The 22,957-nt window shown below is 38.1% G+C and overlaps 2 protein-coding genes and 1 long non-coding RNA gene across 14 annotated transcripts; 2 read left to right on the top strand and 1 right to left on the bottom strand.

Moving 5' to 3' along the window:
* Positions 1 to 276: 276 nt before the first annotated feature.
* Positions 277 to 6,222, top strand: LOC126582250 (sucrose-phosphatase 1-like). 3 transcript variants are annotated; one of them, XM_050246320.1, is made up of 8 exons: positions 277 to 823; positions 3,444 to 3,545; positions 3,784 to 3,978; positions 4,079 to 4,369; positions 4,569 to 4,752; positions 5,109 to 5,155; positions 5,772 to 5,876; positions 5,999 to 6,222. In XM_050246320.1, exons 1-7 carry the CDS (start codon positions 446 to 448, stop codon positions 5,862 to 5,864), a joined length of 1,290 nt encoding a protein of 429 aa, XP_050102277.1. In that variant the 5' UTR covers positions 277 to 445; the 3' UTR covers positions 5,865 to 5,876; positions 5,999 to 6,222. The 3 variants fall into 3 exon arrangements, with proteins under 3 accessions (XP_050102277.1, XP_050102285.1, XP_050102273.1); XM_050246316.1 differs by having other exon boundaries at positions 279 to 823; positions 4,566 to 4,752; XM_050246328.1 differs by lacking the exon at positions 3,444 to 3,545 and having other exon boundaries at positions 4,566 to 4,752.
* On the bottom strand, positions 1,362 to 15,380 carry LOC126582429 (uncharacterized). 6 transcript variants are annotated; one of them, XR_007609526.1, is made up of 6 exons: positions 15,054 to 15,379; positions 14,885 to 14,952; positions 14,695 to 14,792; positions 14,219 to 14,278; positions 13,006 to 13,080; positions 1,362 to 1,686 (listed from the first exon to the last, which is right to left on the bottom strand). It is a non-coding gene; the product is annotated as an uncharacterized LOC126582429 (long non-coding RNA). The 6 variants fall into 6 exon arrangements; XR_007609530.1 differs by lacking the exon at positions 1,362 to 1,686 and adding an exon at positions 12,419 to 12,824 and having other exon boundaries at positions 13,006 to 13,067; positions 15,054 to 15,380; XR_007609524.1 differs by lacking the exon at positions 1,362 to 1,686 and adding an exon at positions 12,419 to 12,824.
* Positions 15,381 to 19,344: 3,964 nt separating this feature from the next.
* On the top strand, positions 19,345 to 22,486 carry LOC126582225 (sucrose-phosphatase 1-like). Of its 5 annotated transcripts, none has more exons than XM_050246304.1 (8): positions 19,345 to 19,910; positions 20,250 to 20,276; positions 20,552 to 20,746; positions 20,851 to 21,141; positions 21,340 to 21,526; positions 21,885 to 21,931; positions 22,037 to 22,141; positions 22,263 to 22,486. In XM_050246304.1, the coding sequence occupies exons 1-7, from the start codon at positions 19,533 to 19,535 to the stop codon at positions 22,127 to 22,129; spliced, it is 1,218 nt and encodes a 405-aa protein (XP_050102261.1). In that variant the 5' UTR covers positions 19,345 to 19,532; the 3' UTR covers positions 22,130 to 22,141; positions 22,263 to 22,486. The 5 variants fall into 5 exon arrangements, 4 of the variants coding, with proteins under 4 accessions (XP_050102261.1, XP_050102249.1, XP_050102243.1 ...); XM_050246292.1 differs by having other exon boundaries at positions 20,250 to 20,351; XM_050246286.1 differs by having other exon boundaries at positions 20,250 to 20,435.
* The last annotated feature ends 471 nt before the right edge of the window (positions 22,487 to 22,957 follow it).

The following is a 22,957-nucleotide window of genomic DNA, read 5'->3' as shown; positions in this document are numbered from 1 at the left end:
ATTGAATGAGATTTTAAATTTACGTTTTTCTTATTAGAGTACAATTCACATGTTCCGAAAATGTAAAAATAAAATGTGGACTAAGTGGCCTTACCTACCATTGAACCATTGAATCCATACACTTCACATCCTAATTTAAATAAAATAAGAGAATTGTTGTTAGGATTCTAAAAATTTTATTTTACATTTATTTTATAAATGTATTTTTCTTTTTAATTATATAAAATTTTGAATACCAAATAAATTTTTTAGACTGTTAATAACAATTCCTGAAATAAAGAATCTGCAAAGTACATTTTAGGTCGGAAGGTTTGAAAAAGAAAGAAGGAAGCCTAGAAGTTGTATAACCCAACCAAGAAGAAAGCAATGAATTCCATCTGGTGAAGGCGGGTGAGCTGCGCGTGCTAAGTTGGAGTGGAAGTGCTGAACCCATTCAGCAACCCAGATGATGAACATGAATCGTCGTCTGAATGGTTCTGCTCGTCTGATGCTGGTCTCAGATCTTGATTGCACCATGGTTGACCATGATGCGCCTGATAATCTGAGTCTTCTCAGGTTCAATGCGCTGTGGGAATCATATTACCGCCATGATTCTCTGCTCGTATATTCCACTGGAAGAACACCCATCACGTACAAACCTTTGAGGAATCAGAAACCCTTGCTAACCCCCGACATCACCATTTTGTCCGTCGGCACTGAGATTATGTATGGCGGTGGTGACGATATGGTTCCTGATCTTGGTTGGCAACAGTTTATCAGTCACAGATGGGATAGAGCCATTGTTGTTGAAGAAACTAATCAATTTCCTCAACTTATTCCTCAGGTACCTTTTTCTGTAGTGTTCTCCCTCAACCCTAATTCTTTTACCTCTCACACCCTCTTAATTTTTTGTCATCGATTGATCGGATAAATTGAATGCTTCATTAGATGTGTGGGCACATGAGAAATAATAAGATTAGGAATGAGGATATCCGAATTAATGTAGAAGTAGGTGAAATTGAAAGAAAAATGAGAGAAAATCGGTTACGGTGGTTTAGACATATGAAACGAATGCTTACTGACGCTCCGGTTAGAAGATGAGATTACGGAACAGTGATTCAAGGCTGAAGGGGTAGAGAAAGATTTAGGAAGACTTTGGAAGAAATTCTAAGAAAAGATTTAGAGTACTTCGATCTAACGAAAGATGTGACATATAACCGAGTGCAATGCTAGGATTCATATAGCCGTCCCACTTAGTGAGAAAATACTTTATTGTTGTTGTTGTTGATCGATCGGATAAATTAAAGAGGATAATTGGACAAAAATTAATAAAGATGTGAGGTAAAAATTATGAGTATCACTACCTTTCATTTTTTGTTCCTTCTTAGAATTTGTAGAAATATTATTCTTTATCAGATCACTAGGTATAAATCATTTATATAGTACAATAGATACATGTATGCTACAAATGAAAAATTAATAATTACATTGGTAAGAATTAAACCTTGCTATGTTTGATTTATAGTATAATGAAACATAAATTAGGGAGTTCCCTTAACACCCCCACAAATTGGACGATGGAGATTGGACAAGTTTGGAGCAAAGGAGAGCATGGCGAGGCTTATGTAGAGCCTTTGTGAGGAGATCAGCAGGCTGATCAGTAGAGGCAATGTAGCAAACCCGATGACTTCCAAAATCAATTTTTTCCTGAACAAAATGATAATCTAGCTCAATATGCCGAGTAGGAGAGTGGTGAACTGGATTGGCAGCCATGTACGTAGCACTTAAGTTGTCACAGTATAATAAGACATGGAAACTGCAAGTGAAAACCTAATTCCTGTAGAATAATTTATCCAAGTGGTCTATGCCTAGACATGGGATAAAGAATGATACTCAGCACTAGAGCGTGACACTTTAGGTTGCTTCATTGAACACTAGGATATCATATTAGACCCCAAATACACAATCGGCCCAATCAGCCTCGAAGTAAGCAGAGAGAGTGGTGGAACAGGATTGGGACTGGAAGTCAAGAGTTCCCTTGACATAGAGAAGAATGCGTTTGGCAGCAAGCATGTGTAGTGCAGGGAGAACTCATAAACTGGGCAACTGTGTTGACGGCATAAGAGAAGTTTGGCCGGGTGAGTGTCAAATAGTGTAACTTTCTGGCAGCAAGTGGAGTGGAAGCCGGTTGCAATGGAGCATATCATATTTCTAGACCTGGGATTTTGCTGCGTGAAGGTGAGGAGTTTTGTGATGAAGATCGGCGAATGTAGAAAGGGAACCATTGATGATTGCTGTATTGAACATCCGGTATTCAGAACCAAGGCCACAAAGAACAGCAAGAACAAGGTATTTGTGGGCGATCGCTGATTGATGGAAGCAAGTTTATCCGCAATGGACTTGACATGTTGCAAGTAAGCATCATGAGATTGGGAGCCTTTGGACATGCCAAGAAGTTGAAAGCGAAGATTGGCCTCACTAGCAAGAGAACTTTGAGAAAAGTGAGTGTGAAGACAATTCCAAACATCCTAGGCAGTATAACCAATGGTGAGAGATAAAACAAATTCAGAGATAGCACTGGTAAGGTATCTGACCACGAGTTGGTCTTGCTGAACTCAAAGAGGATAAATGGGGTTGGGGATAAGGGGAGCAGGGTCGCCATCTTTTTCTTTGTGTTTGGAATCAAGGATCGTAGGAAGGGGAATGGGATGAGAGCATGAGAGTCATGAGACCATCTACAAATTTCCATAGGTCATGACCAATAAGAAAAGATTTCATCTGACGAAGCCAGATAAGGTAATTGGACTTGATAAGTTTGACAAATTGGGTGGTGTTGGGGCTGGGACCCGGGTAGAGAAGGAGAAGAACAGGAAGACATGATGAAAGATGGGACAAAGAGGAAAAGTGAAAACCTAGACCGAGGAGGGATTGGGAGGCATTGGTGAGACAAACCCTAAGACCTAGTTAGACTCATATCATGTAGAAATATTGTTCCTTGATCAAATCACTAGGTACAAATCATTTATATAATACAATAGATACATGTATCTATGGTACCAAGTGAGAAATTAATAATTACATTCATAGGACTTGACCCTTGCTACGTTTAATCTAAGTTCATCGTATTTATACAATGAAACATAAATTAAGGAGAAGAATCCGGAGATGAATGTGATCCTTTAACAGAATTAGTTATAATTCCGGCAATATTCTAATTTAATCTAAACTACTCGGTGTCACAAGGGGAAGCGCACTTGTCTAACAAACTTGACTACATCCATACGCTAGTGTGAACATACACAAAAACGTATCTTTGTGGCAAATAAGGGTTAGCCCAAGTGAATAGTTTAGTGGAAAAAATTTCTTGCATTGTTAGCTAGTGTGCTCTCTAGATTAATTATTGCGTTTTTACTGGTTAATGAAATCCTTTGTCCATTTGAAAATATGATATGAGATTATTTCAGGCAGAGAAAAACCAACGACCTCACAAGGTTAGCTTTAAGGTTGACAAGGTAATGGCATTGGAAATAATGAATGCTTTATCAGAACGGTTGGAGAAACGTGGGGTAAGATTTCCTCAATTGTTTTCTTTCTCTAAACCTTATGGCTCCACTTCACAACTTCATTTGAAAGTGTTATTGTCCTACTTGCATACCGAAAACTGTTTCCTATGTTCAATACTGATACCACTATATGTATGTATGGATCTATATATATATAGGTACTCTCTGAAATCATATTGCTTTTACTATTTTAATGCATCTCTCCTTAAAGCCTGTGATTTGTCTATACACATTTGGTCAGGTAGACATAAACATCATTTATAGCAGGGGGGTTGATTTGGACATTTTACCCAAACGTGCCGATAAAGGACAAGCTCTTGCGTATCTGTTAAAGAAATTCAACAATGAGGAGAAACTTCCGCACGACACTCTTGTTTGTGGCGACTCTGGAAACGATGCTGAACTCTTCAGTCTCCCTCAAGTGTATGGTGTGATGGTATGTAGGTCATAAACAATTAGTTCATTATTTACCCTCTTTGCATAATCATATTGTTAGCTTATTAATAAGGATAAAAATTGTTAAATTGAATATGCAGGTGAGTAATGCACAAGAAGATTTGTTGCAGTGGTATGCAGAAAATGTGAGTGACAATCCTGATATGCTTCATGCAACTGAGAGATGTGCAGCTGGGATAATACAAGCCATTGGACATTTTCATCTAGGTCCAAATGTATCGCCTAGAGATTTAAAAGACTTCCGAAAGTGCAAAGTGGAAATGTCCAGTCCTGCTCATGAGGTAACCAAATTCTATTTGTTCTATGAGAGATGGCGCCGTGCTGAAGTAGAGAAATCTGAGGAGTACATGCAAAACTTAAAATCAGTCCTTGTAAGTGTGATTTGTCTGTTTTTTCCTTTCTTTCTTTCCCCGACGCGATTTTTAATTTTGAAACACCTTGGTTTATGGTAAATTTTGGGTCTTGTAAATTAGGAGTGTCTTGGTTATGTGCAATGAAGGGTGGACTACTGGTGCGGTTATAACTGATGCTGCTTGAATTCTTTTTGTATTCTTTCCATTTCTTTAGCAGTCATCGGGTATCTTTGTCCATCCCTCCGGAGTTGATCTACCAATCCACCAGTGCATAGATTCATTGGCAAGGTTGCATGGAGATAAGCAGGGAAAACAATTTTGGACATGGTTGGATCGATTATCCTCAGTTCAAATTGGCTCAAATGCATGGCTCGTGAAGTTTAATAAGTGGGAATTGTGTGGTGAGATGAGGCTACCTTTCTAGCATTTATTCGAGAATAGAAAAAGAATTGGAAGAATATATGCGATGAGTTAATCTAGTATAATATGAAATGAAATGTCTACATTTGTATCAAAACTGGTAGCTAGTCGTTAATTAAGTATTTGAATTAAGGATGACTCCAAATAGAAACATTAAACCTCAAAGGGGCATGTAAAATGTAAGTGGGAAAATTTAGGGAGCTGCTATAGGCACTCTAGAAAAGTCATCATGCATACAATTTTTGTGAGTGCTAATTATTGTGCAGAATTTGATGATTTAGTTTTCTGATAGAAATGGATTGCTATTGATGAAAGTTTGATGGATTGATTGTTGTAGAGAACGAGCGGCGATGTTGTCTAACTACAGTCTTGATGAGTTCGAAGGTATGACCTTTTAACTTCATGTTCCTTTGAAGAAAGTGGAGGTTCACCATAAAATTAATTGATAATACTGAGAGTAGTTCAACCTTTTATAAGCTCTTGCAAACTTTTTCATTTCACCAATGTGGAAGTCTTTTACTTTCACATTCTCATACGCCCGCTCATGTGTGGAATATTTTCAAGTCAAATAAGTGGACAACTCGACTTGGATGACATGGAGCACATGTAGCTATTGGGCTTTACACGTGGATCAATCTGCTCTAATATCATGAAGAAAGTTGAGGTTCTACCATAAAAACAATTGGCAATATGGGGAATAGCCCAATTGATTATGAGCACATGTCATGGTATCAGAGTAGGTTGTCTCACATATAAAGTCCAACAGCCATGTGCTCCGTCATCCTGTTTGTGTTGTCCACGTGTTTGATTTGAAAATTCGCCACACGTGGGATGGGGGACCTTGCATGTGCATATAAGTAGTTGGGCTACTTCCCATATTGCCAATTAGTTTTATGGTGGAACCTAAACTTTCTTCACCCTTGATGATCTAGGATGTAATAATTTGGGGAGATTTTAATCTGGTAGTTATAATACTCATGATTTGTTATGGCTTTACCAGGGTGAGGGGCCAGATGATTTCACTTGGCTGCACATGCATCAGACATGGCTGTATGGTTTGGAAATTAAAGAACCAGAAAGATGGTTATTCTAGCTTCCTAGCCAGGTCAGCATCTATTTTTTTTAGTCAAGATCGGGAGGAACATTTTGACACACTTTCTTATAGTCGGGGATCGGGGAATCTAATTCCATATTGTTTACACATCTATCCTGAATGCTGTTTTGCAGAATCCAGCGGTTAATTCCAAGTTTACTGGTCATGAAAAGGCATCCTTGTACATACAAGTTGCCAGGACCAAGTCAAAGTGCATGATGACTAAAGTTTGATTGAGTGCAAGTCAATTGTAGAATAATGGATATACTGTGTACAATCTGATGTTCTAGTTGTTATAAACTAAACTAAAAACCAATCAAGCAATAAACAAAACACAACGATATCAGAGTTCCTCCAATATAGTAGTACCTCTCTAACAACGAAAGCTTTATTGATTATGAACAAATACAAGAGAACTCACAAACACAAAGTATTCTCAAGTATACAAACTTATGCCTCATAATTTTCACATACAAAACTCTATCCCACATCTATCTATTTATACTAATAGATGTCATAGGTTTACACAAAGTCCCTAGAATATAGGAAACCAAATCCTATGCTAAAACCAAATCCCAAACCAACTAGGAAACACAAATCTAAATATCTTGCGTCCAAGATATCCTAATCCTTGTTTGATTCTTGTTTTAGTTTAAGCATGTTGATTTAATGCCAAATCCAACAATATCCACCTTGGTATGAAATCCATAACGAGGCATCAAACAACTTCCGTTGCTCCACCGTATCGCAAGATCAAACTTGCTTCAATTGCACCAAAGCCAAGCAGTGCTCGAACTTAGTTGTATTAACCACCTTTGTCAACATATCAACTGAATTATCTTCTATAGCAACCTTTTTTAGATGAATCTCACCTTTAGCTACCACTTCTCTCACAAAATGATATCGTACATCAATGTGCTTAGTCCTAGAATGATGTACCTGATATCTGGCCAAATAAATGGCACTTTGGCTGTCACAATATACATCTAACTTGTGTTGTTCTATTCTACACCTAAGTTTCCTAACAACCCCAGAGTCCACATTGTTTATTTGATAGCTTCAGTGATCACCATGTATTCTGCTTCTGTGGTTGATAGTGCCACCGTTGGTTGTAATATTGGTCTTCAGCATATAGGACCCTTTGCCATAGTAAACACATGCCCAGTTGTCGATCTTCTCTTGTCTAAGTCTCCAGCAAAGTTTGAGTCCACATATCCAACTGAGAACTCATCAATTCCTTCATCACATCTTTCAAAACAAATACCTTTGTCCCTCATTCCATGTAATTACCTTAGTATCCACTTAGCAACATTCCAATGCTCTCTTCCAGGATTATGCATGAATCTACTAACAATTCCAGCTTCGTGTGCTATATCAGGACGAGTACACACCATAGCATACATTAATCCTCCAACCAATTAGCATATGGAATACCACCCATCTTCATCTTTTCTTCATCATTTTTGGGACATTGTTGACTGCTCAACTTGAAGTGAGCACCTAATGGAGTTCCTACAAGCTTAGGATCTTTTGTTACTCCAAACTTTTGTAACAACTTCTCAAGATATTGATTCTAAGACAAACACACCAAACCTTTTTGTCTATCCCTTATGATCTCCATTCCCAATATTTTCTTGGCTTCACCAAGATCCTTTATTTCGAACCCCTTTCTCATTTGCTCCTTCAACTTTTCTATCTCTAAAATATTGCTTGAGGCTATGAGCATGTCTTCCACATAGATTAACAAGTACACGAACGAACCATCTTTCAACTTCTTGTGATAAACATAGCGATCATAGTGACTTCTTGTATAGTCTTGACCTTTCATAAACTTGTCAAATCTTAAATACCACTGCCTGGGCGACTGCTTCAAACCTTAAAGAGATTTTTTGGGCTTACAAACTAATCTTTCTTTGCCCTTCACTTGATACCCCTTGGGTTGTCTCATATAAATCTCTTCATCCAAATTACCATGAAGGAATGCAGTCTTCACTTTTAGTTGTACCAATTCAAGGTTGAATTATGCAACTACGGCAAGCAATATTCGAATGGATGAGTGCTTAACCACAAGAGAAAAAATCTCATTGTAATCTATTCCCTCATTTTGAGCATATCCTTTAGCCACTAGCCTAGCTTTAAATCTTACCAATCTCTTGTCATCCACTTCATCCTTCTTTGCATAAACCCATTTGCAGCAATTGCTTTCCTTCCTCTAGGCAACTCCACCAATTCCCAAGTCTTATTCTTGTGAAGGGAGAGCATTTCATCGTCCATTGCACCATGTCATTTACTCTCTTCTTCATTATTTACTGCTTCTTCAAAATTAGTGGGAATTTCAGCCTCAATTACTGGCAATACATATACCATGCAGGCCATGTAATCTTTATATCTCGCAGGTAGGGATATGTCTCATTTTCCCTTCCTTTTGGCCATGCAATCATCTTGTGTCTTTAATTCTTCCGATGGTGTTTGTTCTTCGTGATCACTCTCTTCATGTTCAAGTTGATCACCTTGTCTTTCTTCTTCCACAACTTCCTTACTTGGCTGTAAATTCACAAGTACTTGTTCCCCAAGCTTTACCATCTGGACATCTCCCTTCAATTTCATGTGACTTTCATCGAATGTCACATCTCTACTTACTATAATCTTGTTCAACTCGGGATACCAAAGTCTGAAGCCTTTCACACCACTATTGAATCCCATAAAGACAACTTTCTTGGCTCATGGATCTAGTTTGTTTTCCTTCACATAAAAGTAGGCATTGCATCCAAACACTTGTAGTCTATCGTAGTCTTGAGCTGGTTCTCCAGACTATATTTCAATGGGTGTTCTACCCTCCAATGCTGTTAATGGTAGTCGATTAAGCACATGACATGCATAGCTCAAAGCTTATGCCCAAAATCTCTTTGGCAGCTTAGCTTGAGATAACATGCAACGAACTTTCTTGAGAAAGGTCCTATTTAGTCTATCTACAATCCCATTCTGCTATGGAGTATGTCTAACACTGAAATGTCGATAATCCCTTCCTTTTTACACATTTTGAAGAAAGGATCAGAGGTATATTCCCCTCTATTGTCATTTTTTAGTATCTTAATCTTCTTTCTAGTCTTATTCTCCACCATGTTCTTCCATTCCAGGAAGATGTTAAGAACCTCGTCATTTCGTTTCATCATATATATCCATGATCTGCAAGAATAGTCATCAATAAAAGATACAAACCATCTTTTTCCACCTAAGCTGGCCCTCAAACTCAAAGTGAACATAGTCCAAAATCCCTTTCTTTTGATTAACAGCTGAGCCAAATTTCATATTTGTTCGTTTGTCAAGAACGCAGTGCTCACAAAACTCTATCTTTCTAGTTTTTGCTCCTTGTAAACACCCTTACTTAATCAATCCTTGAAATTCTTTTTCTGCTACATGTCCCAACCTCATGTGCCATAATGCAAACAAGTCACTTTTATCACTTTGCACTTCATCAGCTACCATAACCACTCCATTTTCCAAAGTCTTTCCTTGTAGAATATAAAGTAAGCCATTCCGAGGCCCTTTCATTATGACAAGTGCTCCTTTAGCAACTTTGAGCACGTTGTTATCGGAGTAAAACTTGTGGCCTTGTGACTCGAGAGTGCCTAGTGAGATCAAATTTTTCTTCAGCTTTGGGACGTACCTTACACCATGCAATTCTCGAATCACACCATCATGATGCTTGGTCGTGATGCTTCCAATTCCTTAAGTTGTACATGGGTTATCATCTCCCATATACACAGCTCCATTCATAACTTTGAAGCTTGAAAACCAATGCCTTTAAGAAGTCATGTGATGGGTACAACCTGCATCGAGCACCCACTCTTTCATATAATCCACAATGCTCGATGCAGTTAGGGCATAGACAAATTCCTCATCCTCAACTTCAACCATATTTGCTTCTGAGTCATCCTTCTTCTTTCTAGTTTTATTTTATTTTATTTTTTTATTTTAGGGCAATCCTTCTTCCAGTGTCCTTTTTTCATGACAAAAAGCACACTCATCTTTGTCTAAGAACTTCCTATTTTTTGAGACTCCTTTAGTACGAGACCTACTATTTTTCCTGTACGAACCTTTCTTTTCTTTCAATCTTCCTCTCACCATTACAGCTTCATAGTTATTCCTTTCTTGCCTGTCAAGGTGTCTCACCGCATGATTCATAAAAGCACTTGAGATTTTATCATACTTAATTGTCCCCCTGTCATAAATCCAAGCAGTCACGAAAGGCTCATAAGATTCAGGCAATGGGTTCATCAGGATCAAGGCCTTGTCTTCATCTTTGATTATCTCTTCATGACATGTGCGACCTTGATATCCTCCAAATACCAAGGTAGGCACATGATGGCCGACACCCGAAAATGACGAAGCCATATTAGAATGCATGAGAACTAGAAAGAAATAACTAACATGAATGAAACTTGTAAATTTAACTATAATGAATATGCAATTATGGAACATGTTCAGAACATACAACTAATCCAAGACACTAAAAATGAATAATATAAATTTGAATAAGCAAATGGATCCTACAACGAGAGGACTCGAAGATGCCAATGTGAGAGTACCTTGACACCGGGATTGTACGCCTTGAATCTAAGTCTTGAAGGGGCGCAAAACAAAACATGAGTGGACGAAGTTTATATATCAGTAATACTGAAACAGTTATTCATCAACGTACTAACCTCCAAAGTTAATGAAAACTCAATAGTATAATATGTAATAGGTTTTCTGAAAACCCTAGCATGCCATAAAACCTTTCATAAAACATATATCGTATATAATGTGCTTAGTAGTAATACCACAAGGCATTTATATATATATATATATATATATATATATATATATATATCTCTCTCTCTCTCTCTCTCTCTCTCTCTCTCTCTCTCTCTCTCTCTCTCTCCATTCACCTGAAGGCACTATATCTCCCAGTCGAAGCCAATATAAATATCTTCTGGCCGAAGGCACCAAACTACTCCTGGCCGAAGCCATATATAAGTATCTTACAGCCGAAGCCACAAACCTACCCCCAGTCGAAGCCATATATAAGTATCATTCACCCGTAGGCAGTATCATTCGTTCGTAGGCCCTACATCACTCGATCGAAGCCAATTAATGATTTCATTCGCTCGTAGGCAAAACTGTTCGCCCGTAGGCAGATCGTATGAATAACCACTAAGTAAGCACATAAAAACATTAACATAATATTTCTAATATATATATCTCAATTTGGAGCTTAGTAACTAAAATGTCTTATCATAAAACCACGTTCATAAGTAGGTATATAGTTATCAATCATATATACCGCAAAGAACGTAAAGTCGATAAAGCATGATATTTCATAAAGAGTGAAACCAATTTACTCATAAACGTTTCATAAAACATAGCCATTAAATCATGATTTTCATGTATGCATTTCTAATAGTAAAATCATGCATTTTAGAAGTGGTCCATTCACAAATACTTCGATGTCGAAGAGCCATGCAAACAAGAGAGGATGGAAATGCCATATACAATTGCACCTAAGCACATAAAGGTACCAATTAATAAAACTATACTAAAATGGTTGAATTTCAGGAAATGGACGTCATAAACGGATTTAGGACGTCGAAAAAAATATAAGGGGGACCTCAGGTACCCCTATGCGCCGCTACGGGATGGCGGCATGGACGGCCACACGTCGATTTGGGTTGCCGAAAAGTTGGTCGGAAAAGTCGTCAGTGCCACTGTGGTCGCCGCGGTGGACAGTGGCGGAGCACAGTACCTCCGGTGGAGGCACGTGTGCTCCATGCACTTGCCAAGACAGGCTCCCCAAGCGTGCCCATGAGCTGGCCAGGGTTTTGGGATGGGCTGGTTTTAGGGTTTGGGCCTGAGACAACTGGGTTGGGCTGAAGACTCGGTCGGGCTTGGGTTCAATGGGTTTAGGTTCTATGGGTCATAATTATGGATTTGGGCCCAAAGTTTGGGCAGGGTTCTATGGCCCAATAACTTTGGGCCGGCTAGGGTTATGGGTCGGGTTTAACCCGTTTTTTAAGCCGGCTTAACCGGAATTTAGGAAAAGTTCTTGAGCTCCGTTCGAGCTCCAAACTATATCATTTTCAACATTTAAACTGTGGAAAAGAAGCTACGAGCGAGAGGAAGAGGATCATACTACTTTTTGGCCTAACCGTGGCCGAGAAGTCCAAGTAAAGTTGCGGTCCATCGCTGGGGAATTGGGTGTGCTAAGTTCAATGTCTTTATGCTCATAGAGAATGAGATAGAGAAAAGGCAAGGAGTAAGGGTGAGGGTGGTGGTGTTGCCATCATTGTCTAGTTGTTTAGGGTGCCTCTGGTTCGGAGAGGAGAGGTGAGTGAAGAGAGAGACTTACAAGAAGAAGAGAAAGTGAAGAGGCAGAGAACTGTGAGGTTTTTTTTACGGGAGAGGGAAGGAAGAAAAAGAATAAAGTGCTTGGGCTGGGGGACAAAAACCAAAGGGTGGGCCCCACGTGGCTCACCAATTAAGACAAAAACAACCCATTCAAAATATCTAGCCCATCCCAATGAAATTATCAAAATACCATTTCGTTCTAAAATCCGTAAAGTTATTCAGGATGAGTTATTACACTTCAAGATTTGCCAGTTCAGCTAGAAGCTTGTTAAACTCTTCTAGATGGCCAATCATCTTCATGCCCTGTTTGTACTGGAACCTGTACAATTTGCTCTTAAGATGCAGTCGATTCTCTGCACTCTTCTTCATATATCTTGTCTTTAATGCAGCCCACAATTCCTTCGCAGAAGTTATGTTCATCACACCATACTTCTGTTGCTTTCCCAAGCATAGCCGAATTGTAGAACATGCATGAGCATTCAATCTTTCCCATTCTTCTTTTTCCATCGAAAACGGCATGTCTCCTAACACAACAACCAAACCTTATTGTATCAGGACATCTCGAACCTCACACTGCCACATAGCAAAGTTGCTCGTTCCATCAAATTTCTCAATTTCAAACCTAGCTATCATGCCCCGATCCCGACATACATCCAGGATCGATGTGCGACGGTAGACTGTAGGGGGATGCTAGGAAATACTGAACTGAAAATAACAATAATCACATATATTTAAGGAAAAGTATAGGGGTAACCTAACACTCCAAGCTCTCAGAACTCTGTCTTCTACCCCAAAGCTTTTCGTATCTAATAATACCTGCACAATCGCCCTTACACCATCGGAATGGTGCACCGGGCAAACAACAACCCGGATAAGCCGCAAAGCTCATGTGAGTGACAATAATTTGATGTATGTGATACTAATAAAAACCATCCATTGATCATGGTTTATAAACGTCAACTATAAAATCATATTTTATGAAATCATAATCAAGTCACTAAAAATCCCGAATGAGTCATCCAGACATCCAACGGCTCGTCTGAAACAAGTCACAAAAGCTCACAACCATAAATTCATACAACACAATGAAATGTAGGGTTAGAGCGACACAGTTCAACCAAAGCCTACATCTTTGAAGCTATCTCAATCCAAACTCAATCTGAAGAACCAACAAAGCAATTAATCAGGTTCTGGACCTCTTAACAGAACCATAATACCAAACGGAATTCCAGACCACTTAACGAAATCCAACCAAGATACGATTCCGGACCACTCAACGGAATCGCGGAGTAGAAGGGATTCCGGACCTCTCAACGAAATCTGAGTGGATACGATTCCGGACCACTCAAAGGAATCGCGAAGTACAATGCATATCAAACCACTCAATGAAATCCAAGCTGGATACGATTCCAGACCACTCAACGGATTCGCAGATCACGAGGGATTCCAAACTACTCAACGGAATCCAGATGGAGCAGGGAACCGGACCACTCAACAGAACCTTAGCAGAAACCCAGTTCCAGATCACTCAACGGAACCGAGCCAAAGTTCAAGGAATATAGCAATGCTCGAAGAACAAGACATGAAACAAGTACTCAAAATACAAAAACTCAATGAAACAAGAAATGGAACAAAGCACAAGGTACACAATTAGAATGGCTCAATGAAACGAGAAATGATATAATGATACGATATGTGAAACAAGTCTGGAAGCAACAAACCCCATGACAATGGGTTCAAGGTCCACTACCAGCCCTCACATTTCATCACATCATGCCAAACATACAAATCAAACCATATTTCCAATATGCACGTCAAATCACATTTCATAAAATTAAATCGATGACTAAGTATTAAAAATAACAATTCAATAGAAAACATATTTATAAAATCAAGTCATATCCACATAGGATAACAATTACGAAAATAGGGTAATCACCAATACCACATATATTAAAGTCACTCACCTGGAGCCCGCACTACCGCGCCCTAGCACCCAAAATCGAGACGTCACGCACTATCATCTCCTAAAACAAAGTACAAGTCCACATTTAGATTCCTTCAATAATTCATACACCCAAAAACTCTCATATGTCCCCCACAATAACATTTAATGAGAATCAAACCGTGGTTCAAAGGAAGGGTCCATGATCCTACGTCACTTGCTCCGTAAGATCCAACCACTAGATTTTCGATTCGTAAGTTCCTAAGGTCCTTAAATATTACGTACTATAATGTATCAAAGTTTGGTGACGATCCAACAGTCGGATCATCGATTGCTATAATGTTCAAGTGGCGGATCTTAACAAAATTCCGCCGGATACTGCAGATTTTACAGATTTTCTGGGCAATCTTTAGAACTCCATATCTCACTCGTTTCTCAACCAAATTCGACCTATAATATACCAAAATGAAGCTAGAGAAGTGTAGAACAAGATTATACCAATTGAAGCCCAAATGATGGTAGACGGTGGCCGGAAAATGGCCTGAAATATGGCTGTCCGCGGGAAAACTGGTAACTTGCTGGAATTTCTGGGCAAACTTTAAACGTCCATAACTTTGTCAATACTCAACGAAATCGAGTCATTCAAAAACAAAAATCATAGATTGGAATGAGAGGAACAGATTGGTACCTTTCTTGACGTTAAATCGCCTTGTTTTGGCCGGAAAATGGTCTGGAAGGTCACGGGTTCGCCGGAAACTGGGCAAACTTTAAATCGTTAGAACTTTCTCATTTCTCAACCAAATCACATGATCCAAACATGAAAATTTATCTACACATCATGAGGAATTGATTTATACCTGTTTTGAATCCAAAAGATGACTGAAAATTGTCTGAATCACTCCTAGAAGTCTCGGCCCAAACCTTGTTCTTCGAACTCGAGGTTAGGATTTGTTCTCAATGAAACAAAACTCAAAACTGGGTTTATGGTGGTGAAGACATGCAGATAATGGTGGTTTTGGTGTTCAACAAGCCAAAATTTTTGGTGATGATGGTGGTTTGTTTCATGGGGAGAAAAGGGAGAGCCGAGAGAGAGAGTGAGAGAACTCTAGAAAGAAAGAGAGAACGAGAGAGAAGGGAGGAGAGAGAGTTCCAGAATTTTTGGGTGCCCACAAGGCACTCACTCAATGGTTAGACAAAAATATCACATGTCCAATTAATTATCAATTTACCAAAATATCTTCGTTCAAAACCTTATAAAGTCTTTGTTATAAGTCCGAATCACATTCTATTTACGTCCATGCATTCGTATCGACGAGTACTATCCAAATATATAAAGATAAGTGGAAAAATACGTAGGGGTCAAATACGTCGTAAATATAAAAGCATCGAAACTAAGAATACAAAATACAGAATACGTAATTTTAAATAGTGAAATCCGGGAATGGGATTTCACACTAGCACTATGAACCGTCTTCTTGGTTCCACTAGTGCCAGACTTTTCTTCAACATCATCACCACTGGTAGAATCACCAGTCTTCGTCATTGCTTAATAGACAACCCATGTAAGAACCTAAGCTCTTGATACCACTTGTCATAAACTAAACCAAAAACCAATTAGGCAATAAACAAAACACAACGATTTCAGAGTTCCTCCAATATAGGAGTACCTCTCCAACACTAGCAGACATAAAACTTCCGGAATGGGTGAATAATCGTGGCTTGTCACTGTCTCCCCTTTTTAAGAAAAAAAAAATGTAAAACTTCACGTTTCTTCATATGCTGTCCTCTCCTTCCTTTTTTTTTTTTTTTCCAAACTTCTTCTCCTTCCTTTGCCTACCTTTTCTCAGTCACCATCTTCCCTACACCCTAAGAGAACACCGCTCCCACAACTCTCTCTGTTTTGATTATTGGTAAGCATTGATCGTTATTTTTTCGTTGAATTTTCTTTTCCTTTTTTTGTGAGTCTGTATGTCGTTGCTTTCATTCTCCTTTGTTGCAGACTATTTTCTATTTGGTTGATCCATAATCGTTTTGATTATTGTACTTTTGTTGTGTTCATCTTTTTAATCGGCTTCTTAATCTTCACCATTGTAGTTGCTGTTTGCTACCATTATTTTTATACTAGCCAACTGTTGAATGTTAGTGGAAAGTCCATTATTGTTATAGGCTCAATTTGTTGTACAATTGTGTTTGATGCATAAACATCAGTTCATGAATGACATTCAATTTTTTTTTTGAAAACCAAATTATTCTCACCTCCGATTTGCCTCCACTTACAGAAAAACGACAATGGAGAATGAATAAAATAACATAAACTCATAAATAAAAAAAAGTAATTCACTAAAAAAACAACAAAAAATGCTTAGCAATTGTAGGGCATAAGGAAGATGGTGACTGAGAAAGGGTAGGTGATAGAACGAGGAGAAGAGGACGACAGAAGAAGAAACGTGAAACTCAGTTTCACGTTTGCTAGGTTTCAGGGTTTTTTCGTTTTTGTTCTTTTCTTTTCTTCTCTTTTTATTTATTTATATTATGGTTTTGTAATTATTTTTAACTGAATAAAAATTCATATCATTTTAAGTGATGTGGTTGTCCACATAAGATGGTATAACATTATGGTACAATTAGATACAAGACAATATTTAATTAGGCTAGTGAGACCTAGTTATGTGCCCATGAGCACATAACAGAATTTTTGACAGAATTGTGAAGGAAGAAGAACATTGACTTGTGACACTCGTTTTTAGGGACTACATTGATCGATTTTCAATTTCAGAAACCATCTTGATGGGATGAGTCAATTTTAGAGATAATTTCTGATAAAAATCCAAAATTAAATGAGATTCTAAATTCACTTTTTTCTTGCTATAGTACAATTCACATGTCTCCAAAATGTAAAATAAGAGGTAAAGTTGACTTTTACCTTTTTTTAATAAATAAATATGTAACACTAAATATTAAATGACTGAAATTAAAATTAAAAAAATGTAATAGTTGTAAAAATCTAATATAATGACTAAAACACTCGTAGCACTTACTAGCATTGGATCCATACCCTTCACATCTTAAATTTACATAAAAGAAAGGGAAATGGACAGAAATAGGACATTTTCTTAATCTTGAGGCATAAATAGGACAAACCGACTATGTACAAGCCATGCACATGATGCACAAAACTGAAAGTACTAAAATACACTCATATCAATACTAAAAATCATCAGCACATTGCATCACTTTTCTCATTTAGAAGAGAGAGATGTCGAGAGAGCTCTGTGAGCTTTAGGTTTCTAGGTTGAACTCAGATCTCCGAACTCCGATTCAAAGAGAGTGAAGTCCAAAAAGAGGTGAGAAGAGTGAGCTTGGCTTTGGGTTTACCTCTACCTCTAATTTTGAACAAAGGGATGTAGAGTGGTGAGAAGAGTGAGGTGGGTTTTGTTCCATATTTTTTGTGTTCATCGGAAAGTTTCATTTTTTTTTCCGGAGGCTGAAGCTTTGGCAGACATAGTAAGGAAGGGTGTTTAGTTTCAAGTTCCTTCATCAATGATTTATGGAATACATGGGTTGTTTGTAAGATGAATTCATACTTAGAAGTTAAATTAGGGTTTCTATTTCATGTTGCCTATGGGCTATAGAATAAATTTCAAATTTTGACGTGCTAAGAAACTGGGATGGATCAATTTCTGGTTAAAGTGTCCAATTGTAGAAATTTGTGAAATTTTTTCTATAATGTGCATGTGGTGTGGATGGCTACATCTTAATATGAGAAGCGAGAATGTTCATTAGTTATGATGCACGTATGTTATGCCCCGATTAGCAAGTATGACCACAACCTAGTTGGCCTCGGCAAAAAACAAAATTAAGAAAAAGTTAGAGGACGTTAAGGGTCATGCATGTCCATGAAATAATGAGAACGAGTATCATGTTTTCCACATGCACTGTTAAGCGGTGCTTGATTTAGATAACAATACTTTTTAAACAACCACTATAACCTTATATACTTAACAATTATGTTAATTGTATCCACTATACAATAGGTTGCCGTTAAAGTTTCTTATTAATGCGAAAAACAGCTCGTTGCTTGATCTCCAGTTCTGTGCATATCACGTGCATGTAATGTACATATGATGTGCAAATGGTGTATATGGTGGTGACTTCACATGTGATGACGTCATTTTTCAGATTTTGATGAGAGAGCTGTGAGCTCTTGGTTTTTGGGTTGGCTCAGATTTGTGAACTTATCATGTGCATGTTGTGTACATACAGTGAACATAAACTAAAAAAGTCATCCAACAAAATACCAATTTTTGCCAATTTTTAGTAAACACCATCACGACATTCAAACAATATAGGGAATACCATGATATAGAAGAGGGAGAAATTGATTAAATTTTGTTTCACTATTACTTCATACAGCTTATGGGTTTATTCTCCCCTTCCCCAAATATGAAAAAACTCACTTCTTTAATCCCACTAATCTGTAAATATTTGAAGGAAGAGAGCAAACAACAAATGAGTTTCTTATTTTTGGTCAATGCAAATGAGTTTTCTTATTTTGATGGTGTTAACCCCTCCTGCCCAAGATGTTTGTGAAGAGAGAGAGAGAGAGGGCTTTGTTCCCTACAGGCACCATGTGTGCACTAGTGGTTAATGACCGGGCCTTGTTCCCACCCTCGATGCGAGTCCAGTGGCAATGGTCTCGAGTTTTGATTGTTTGCCGTGTTGCCAGAAAATAGTCGAAAAACTCACAGTTTGCTTGAGTTTCGATTTCAACGATCGGGGATGAGATTCGTGACAGGGTTAGGTGTTTTGGACTCGTGAGGATTAGATGAAATTGGTGGTGGCTTCATTTTGGACGGTGTTGGTTGGGCCAAGTGTGCAACGTTTGTGCACAATGAGAACGGGTGAGAGAGCATGAGGGAGAAAGTGAGAGAAGAGAGAAGGAGGGAGAGAGTAGAGAGAAATCAGAAAATAGGAGGAAATGATTCATTTATATGCAAGGGCAATTAAATCATTTTAATGTATAGAAAAAAATGTTATTTTTCACCGATTATTGTGTATGGATTGTGCATATTAAAAAAAATTCTATTTCTATCTCAAAATTAAGAAAATATTTTGTTTATGTTCCAAAATTAAGAAAATGTCATATTTATGACTATTTCCCTAAAAGAAATCCGCAACGCAGGGTGAAATTTTTGTTGTTGGAAACTTGGAAGGTGTACGTCACCGAACCAAGAAGAAAGCAATGAATTCAGTCTGTGGTCAAAACACTACATAAGGCGAGCGAGCCGCGCTTGCCCAAGTGGGAGTGGAGGTGCTGAACCCAATCGGCAACCCAGATGATGAACATGAATTGTCGTCTGAATGGCCCTGCTCGTCTGATGCTAGTCTCAGATCTTGACTACACCTTGGTTGATCATGATGCGCCTGATAATCTCTCTCTTCTCAAGTTCAATGCGCTGTGGGAATCATATTACCGCCATGATTCTCTGCTGGTATTATCCACCGGAAGATCACCCATCACGTACAAACCTCTGAGGAATCAGAAACCCTTGCTAACCCCCGACATCACCATCATGTCCGTCGGCACTGAGATTATGTATGGCGGTGGTACCGATATGATTCCTGATCTTGGTTGGCAACAGTTTCTCAGTCACAGATGGGATAGAGCCATAGTTGTTGAAGAAACTAATCAGTTTCCTCAACTTACTCCTCAGGTACCTTTTTGTTTTTTGTTTTTCCTTCCCCAATGTTAGAATTATTTATAATTCCGAAGATACTCTAATTTAATCTAAACTACTTGGGTGTCACAAGGGAAGTGCACTTATCTAACCAACTCGACTACGTCCATATGCTAGTGTGAACATACACAAAAATGTATCTTAGCCCAAGAGTTTGAATTTCACTCTTCTTCGTAAAGTAGAATAATTTAGTGGGAAAAAATTCTCACATTGTAGATGATGTGAGCTCTAGTTTAATTATTACGTTTTTACCGGTTAAGGTAAACAATGCTTGTGCATTTGAAAATTTGAAAATATGATATGAGATTATTTCAGGCAGAGGGAGAGCAACGACCTCACAAGGTTAGCTTTTATGTTGACAAGGTTATGGCATTCGAAATAATGAAAGTTTTATCACAACGGTTGGAGAAACGAGGGGTAAGATTTCCTCGATTGTTTTCGTTCTCTAAACCATTTTGCTACACTCCAGAGCATTCACAACTTCAGTTGAAAACAAAACTGGTACCACTATATGTATATGTGTATATATTCTCTGAAATTATATTGCTTTAACTATTTGAATGCATCTCTCCTTAAAGCCTGTGATTTGTCTTTGATCTTTATACGCATTTGGCCAGTTAGACGTAAAGATTATTTATAGCAGTGGGATTGCTTTGGACGTTCTACCAAAAGGTGCTGGTAAAGGACAAGCTCTTGCATATCTGTTAAAGAAATTCAAGTTTGAGGAGAAACTTCCACACAACACTCTTGTTTGTGGCGACTCTGGAAACGATGCTGAACTCTTCAGTCTCCCTCAAGTGTATGGGGTGATGGTCTGTAAGTCTTAAACGTTTAGTTCATTATTTGCTTTCTTTCTTTGCATAATCATATTGTTAGGTTATTAATAAGGATAAAAATTGTTAAATTGAATATGCAGGTGAGTAATGCACAAGAAGAATTGTTGCAGTGGTATGCAGAAAATGCGAGCGACAATCCTAATATGCTTCATGCAACTGAGAGATGTGCAGCTGGTATAATACAAGCGCTTGGACATTTTCATCTAGGTCCAAATGTATCGCCAAGAGATTTCAAAGACTTCCGAAAGTGCAAAGTGGAAATGTCCAGTCCTGCTCATGAGGTAGTCAAATTCTTTTTGTTCTATGAGAGATGGCGCCGTGCTGAAGTAGAGAAATCTGAGGAGTATATCCAAAACTTAAAACCAGTCTTTGTAAGTATGACTTGTCTGTTTTTTCCCTTCTTTCTTTCCCCGGCGCCATTTTTTATTTTGAAACACCATGCTTTAAGGTAAATTTATAGTCTTGTAAATTAAGTGTGTCTTGGTTATGTGCATTGAAGGTTGGACTAACTGATGCTGCTTTAATTCTGGTTTTTTTTTCTATTTTTTGTTTTCTTTCCGTTTCTTTAGCATTCATCGGGTATCTTTGTCCATCCCTCCGGGGTTGAGCTACCTATCCACCAGTGCATAGATTCGTTGGCAGGGTTGCATGGAGATAAGCAGGGAAAACAATTTTGGACATGGGTGGATCCATTATCGTTGGTTCAAATTGGCTCAAATGCATGGCTCGTGAAGTTTAATAAGTGGGAATTGTGTGGTGAGATGAGTCTACCTTTCTAGCATTTATACGAGATAGAAAAAGAATTGGAAGAATACATTCGATTAGTTAATCTAGTAGAATATGTAATGAAATAGTTACATTTGCATCAAAATGGGTAGCTAGTCAGTAGTTAAATATCTGAGTAATGGATAACTCTCGAAATAGAAACATGAAAGTTGAAAGGGGCATGTAAAATGTAAGTGGAAAAATTTAGGGAGCTGCTATTAGCACTCCAGAAAAGTCATCAGGCATACAATTTTTTGTGAGTGCTAATTATCGTGCAGAACTTGATGATTTAGTTTTCTTATAGTAACGGATTGTTATTGGTGAAAGATTGATGGATTAATTGTTGTAGAGAACGAGCGGCAATGCTGTCTGACTACAGTCCTGATGAGTTCAAAGGTATAACCTTTTAAGTTCATGTCCCTCAACGGCCTAGAATGTAATAACTTAGAGAGATTTTAATCTGGTAGTTATATTACTCATGATTTGTTGTGGCTTTACCAGGCTGAGGTGCCAGATGCTTTCACTTGGCTGCACATGCATCAGACATGGCTGGACGGTTTGGAAATTAAAGAACAAGAAAGATGGTTATTTTAGCTTCCAAACCAGGTCTGCATCTATTTTTTTGGGTCAAGATCGGGAGACACATTTTGACACACTTTCTTAGGGTCGGGATCGGGGGATCTGATTCCATATTGTTTACACATCTATCTTGAATGCTGTGTTGCAGAATCCGGTGGTTAATTCCTAGTTTACTGGTCACTATAAGGCATCCTTGTACATATAAGTTACCAGGACCAGGTCAAGGTACATGGTGACTAAAGTTTGATTGATATGTAGGTCAATTGCAGAATAATAATGGTACTATGTATACAATCTGATATGCTAGTTTACACAATGTGCTGTAATAAGTACTACATTCGGTTGCAGTAAATTAATTCTCAAGTTATTCCATTTCGTTTTCAGTCTTCCAAGTTTTGTTTTTGCTTTTTTTGCTTTTTGAAAATTGAAAACTTGTTTAGTAACTATTTTTAGTTTTGATTTGGGGTAGATAAAGAAGCATGACTTGATTCCCTGTATTATATCTGTAGTTTGCTGTGTAGCCTTCCTGGTTCTGTGTCACGTCAACACAATTAACAGCAACCGTAACTTATTTGATGGAATATTGTAAAGGGATATATTGAGAATGAGTGCAGGTGTTGAAGTGGAGAAAATTTTTATTGTACCCGAAACGGATGGTACACCACGTGTCATTATATGAGTGGAGAGAAGTTTTATTTTTTTAAGTTGTGCATCTCCTTTTTGTTCTGGGCAGATTGACAAATCTTTTGTTAAAGTGAGACAATATAGAGTGTAAAGAGTAAAATGTGGCACGGAAAAAAAGTTTTGTTAGGTAATGTAAGATAGAATAGAGTTGGGGAAAGA

Source organism: Malus sylvestris, chromosome 2 (assembly GCF_916048215.2).
Source record: "Malus sylvestris chromosome 2, drMalSylv7.2, whole genome shotgun sequence".
Taxonomy (NCBI): Eukaryota; Viridiplantae; Streptophyta; class Magnoliopsida; order Rosales; family Rosaceae; genus Malus; species Malus sylvestris.
The sequence above is the reverse complement of the archived record's forward strand: the minus strand, read 5'-3'. Positions and strand labels throughout refer to the sequence as shown.

Excerpts from the sequence above, each read along its gene's own strand:
- LOC126582250 (XM_050246316.1), top strand. The coding sequence starts at position 446 with ATGATGAACATGAATCGTCGTCTGAATGGTTCTGCTCGTCTGATGCTG. Across the intron at positions 3,546-3,783 it reads AACGGTTGGAGAAACGTGGG|GTAGACATAAACATCATTTA; the intron begins GTAAGATTTCCT and ends ACATTTGGTCAG. Across the intron at positions 4,753-5,108 it reads TAATAAGTGGGAATTGTGTG|AGAACGAGCGGCGATGTTGT; the intron begins GTGAGATGAGGC and ends TGATTGTTGTAG.
- LOC126582225 (XM_050246286.1), top strand. The coding sequence starts at position 19,533 with ATGATGAACATGAATTGTCGTCTGAATGGCCCTGCTCGTCTGATGCTA. Across the intron at positions 19,911-20,249 it reads TTCCTCAACTTACTCCTCAG|GCAGAGGGAGAGCAACGACC; the intron begins GTACCTTTTTGT and ends AGATTATTTCAG. Across the intron at positions 21,142-21,339 it reads AAAACTTAAAACCAGTCTTT|CATTCATCGGGTATCTTTGT; the intron begins GTAAGTATGACT and ends CCGTTTCTTTAG.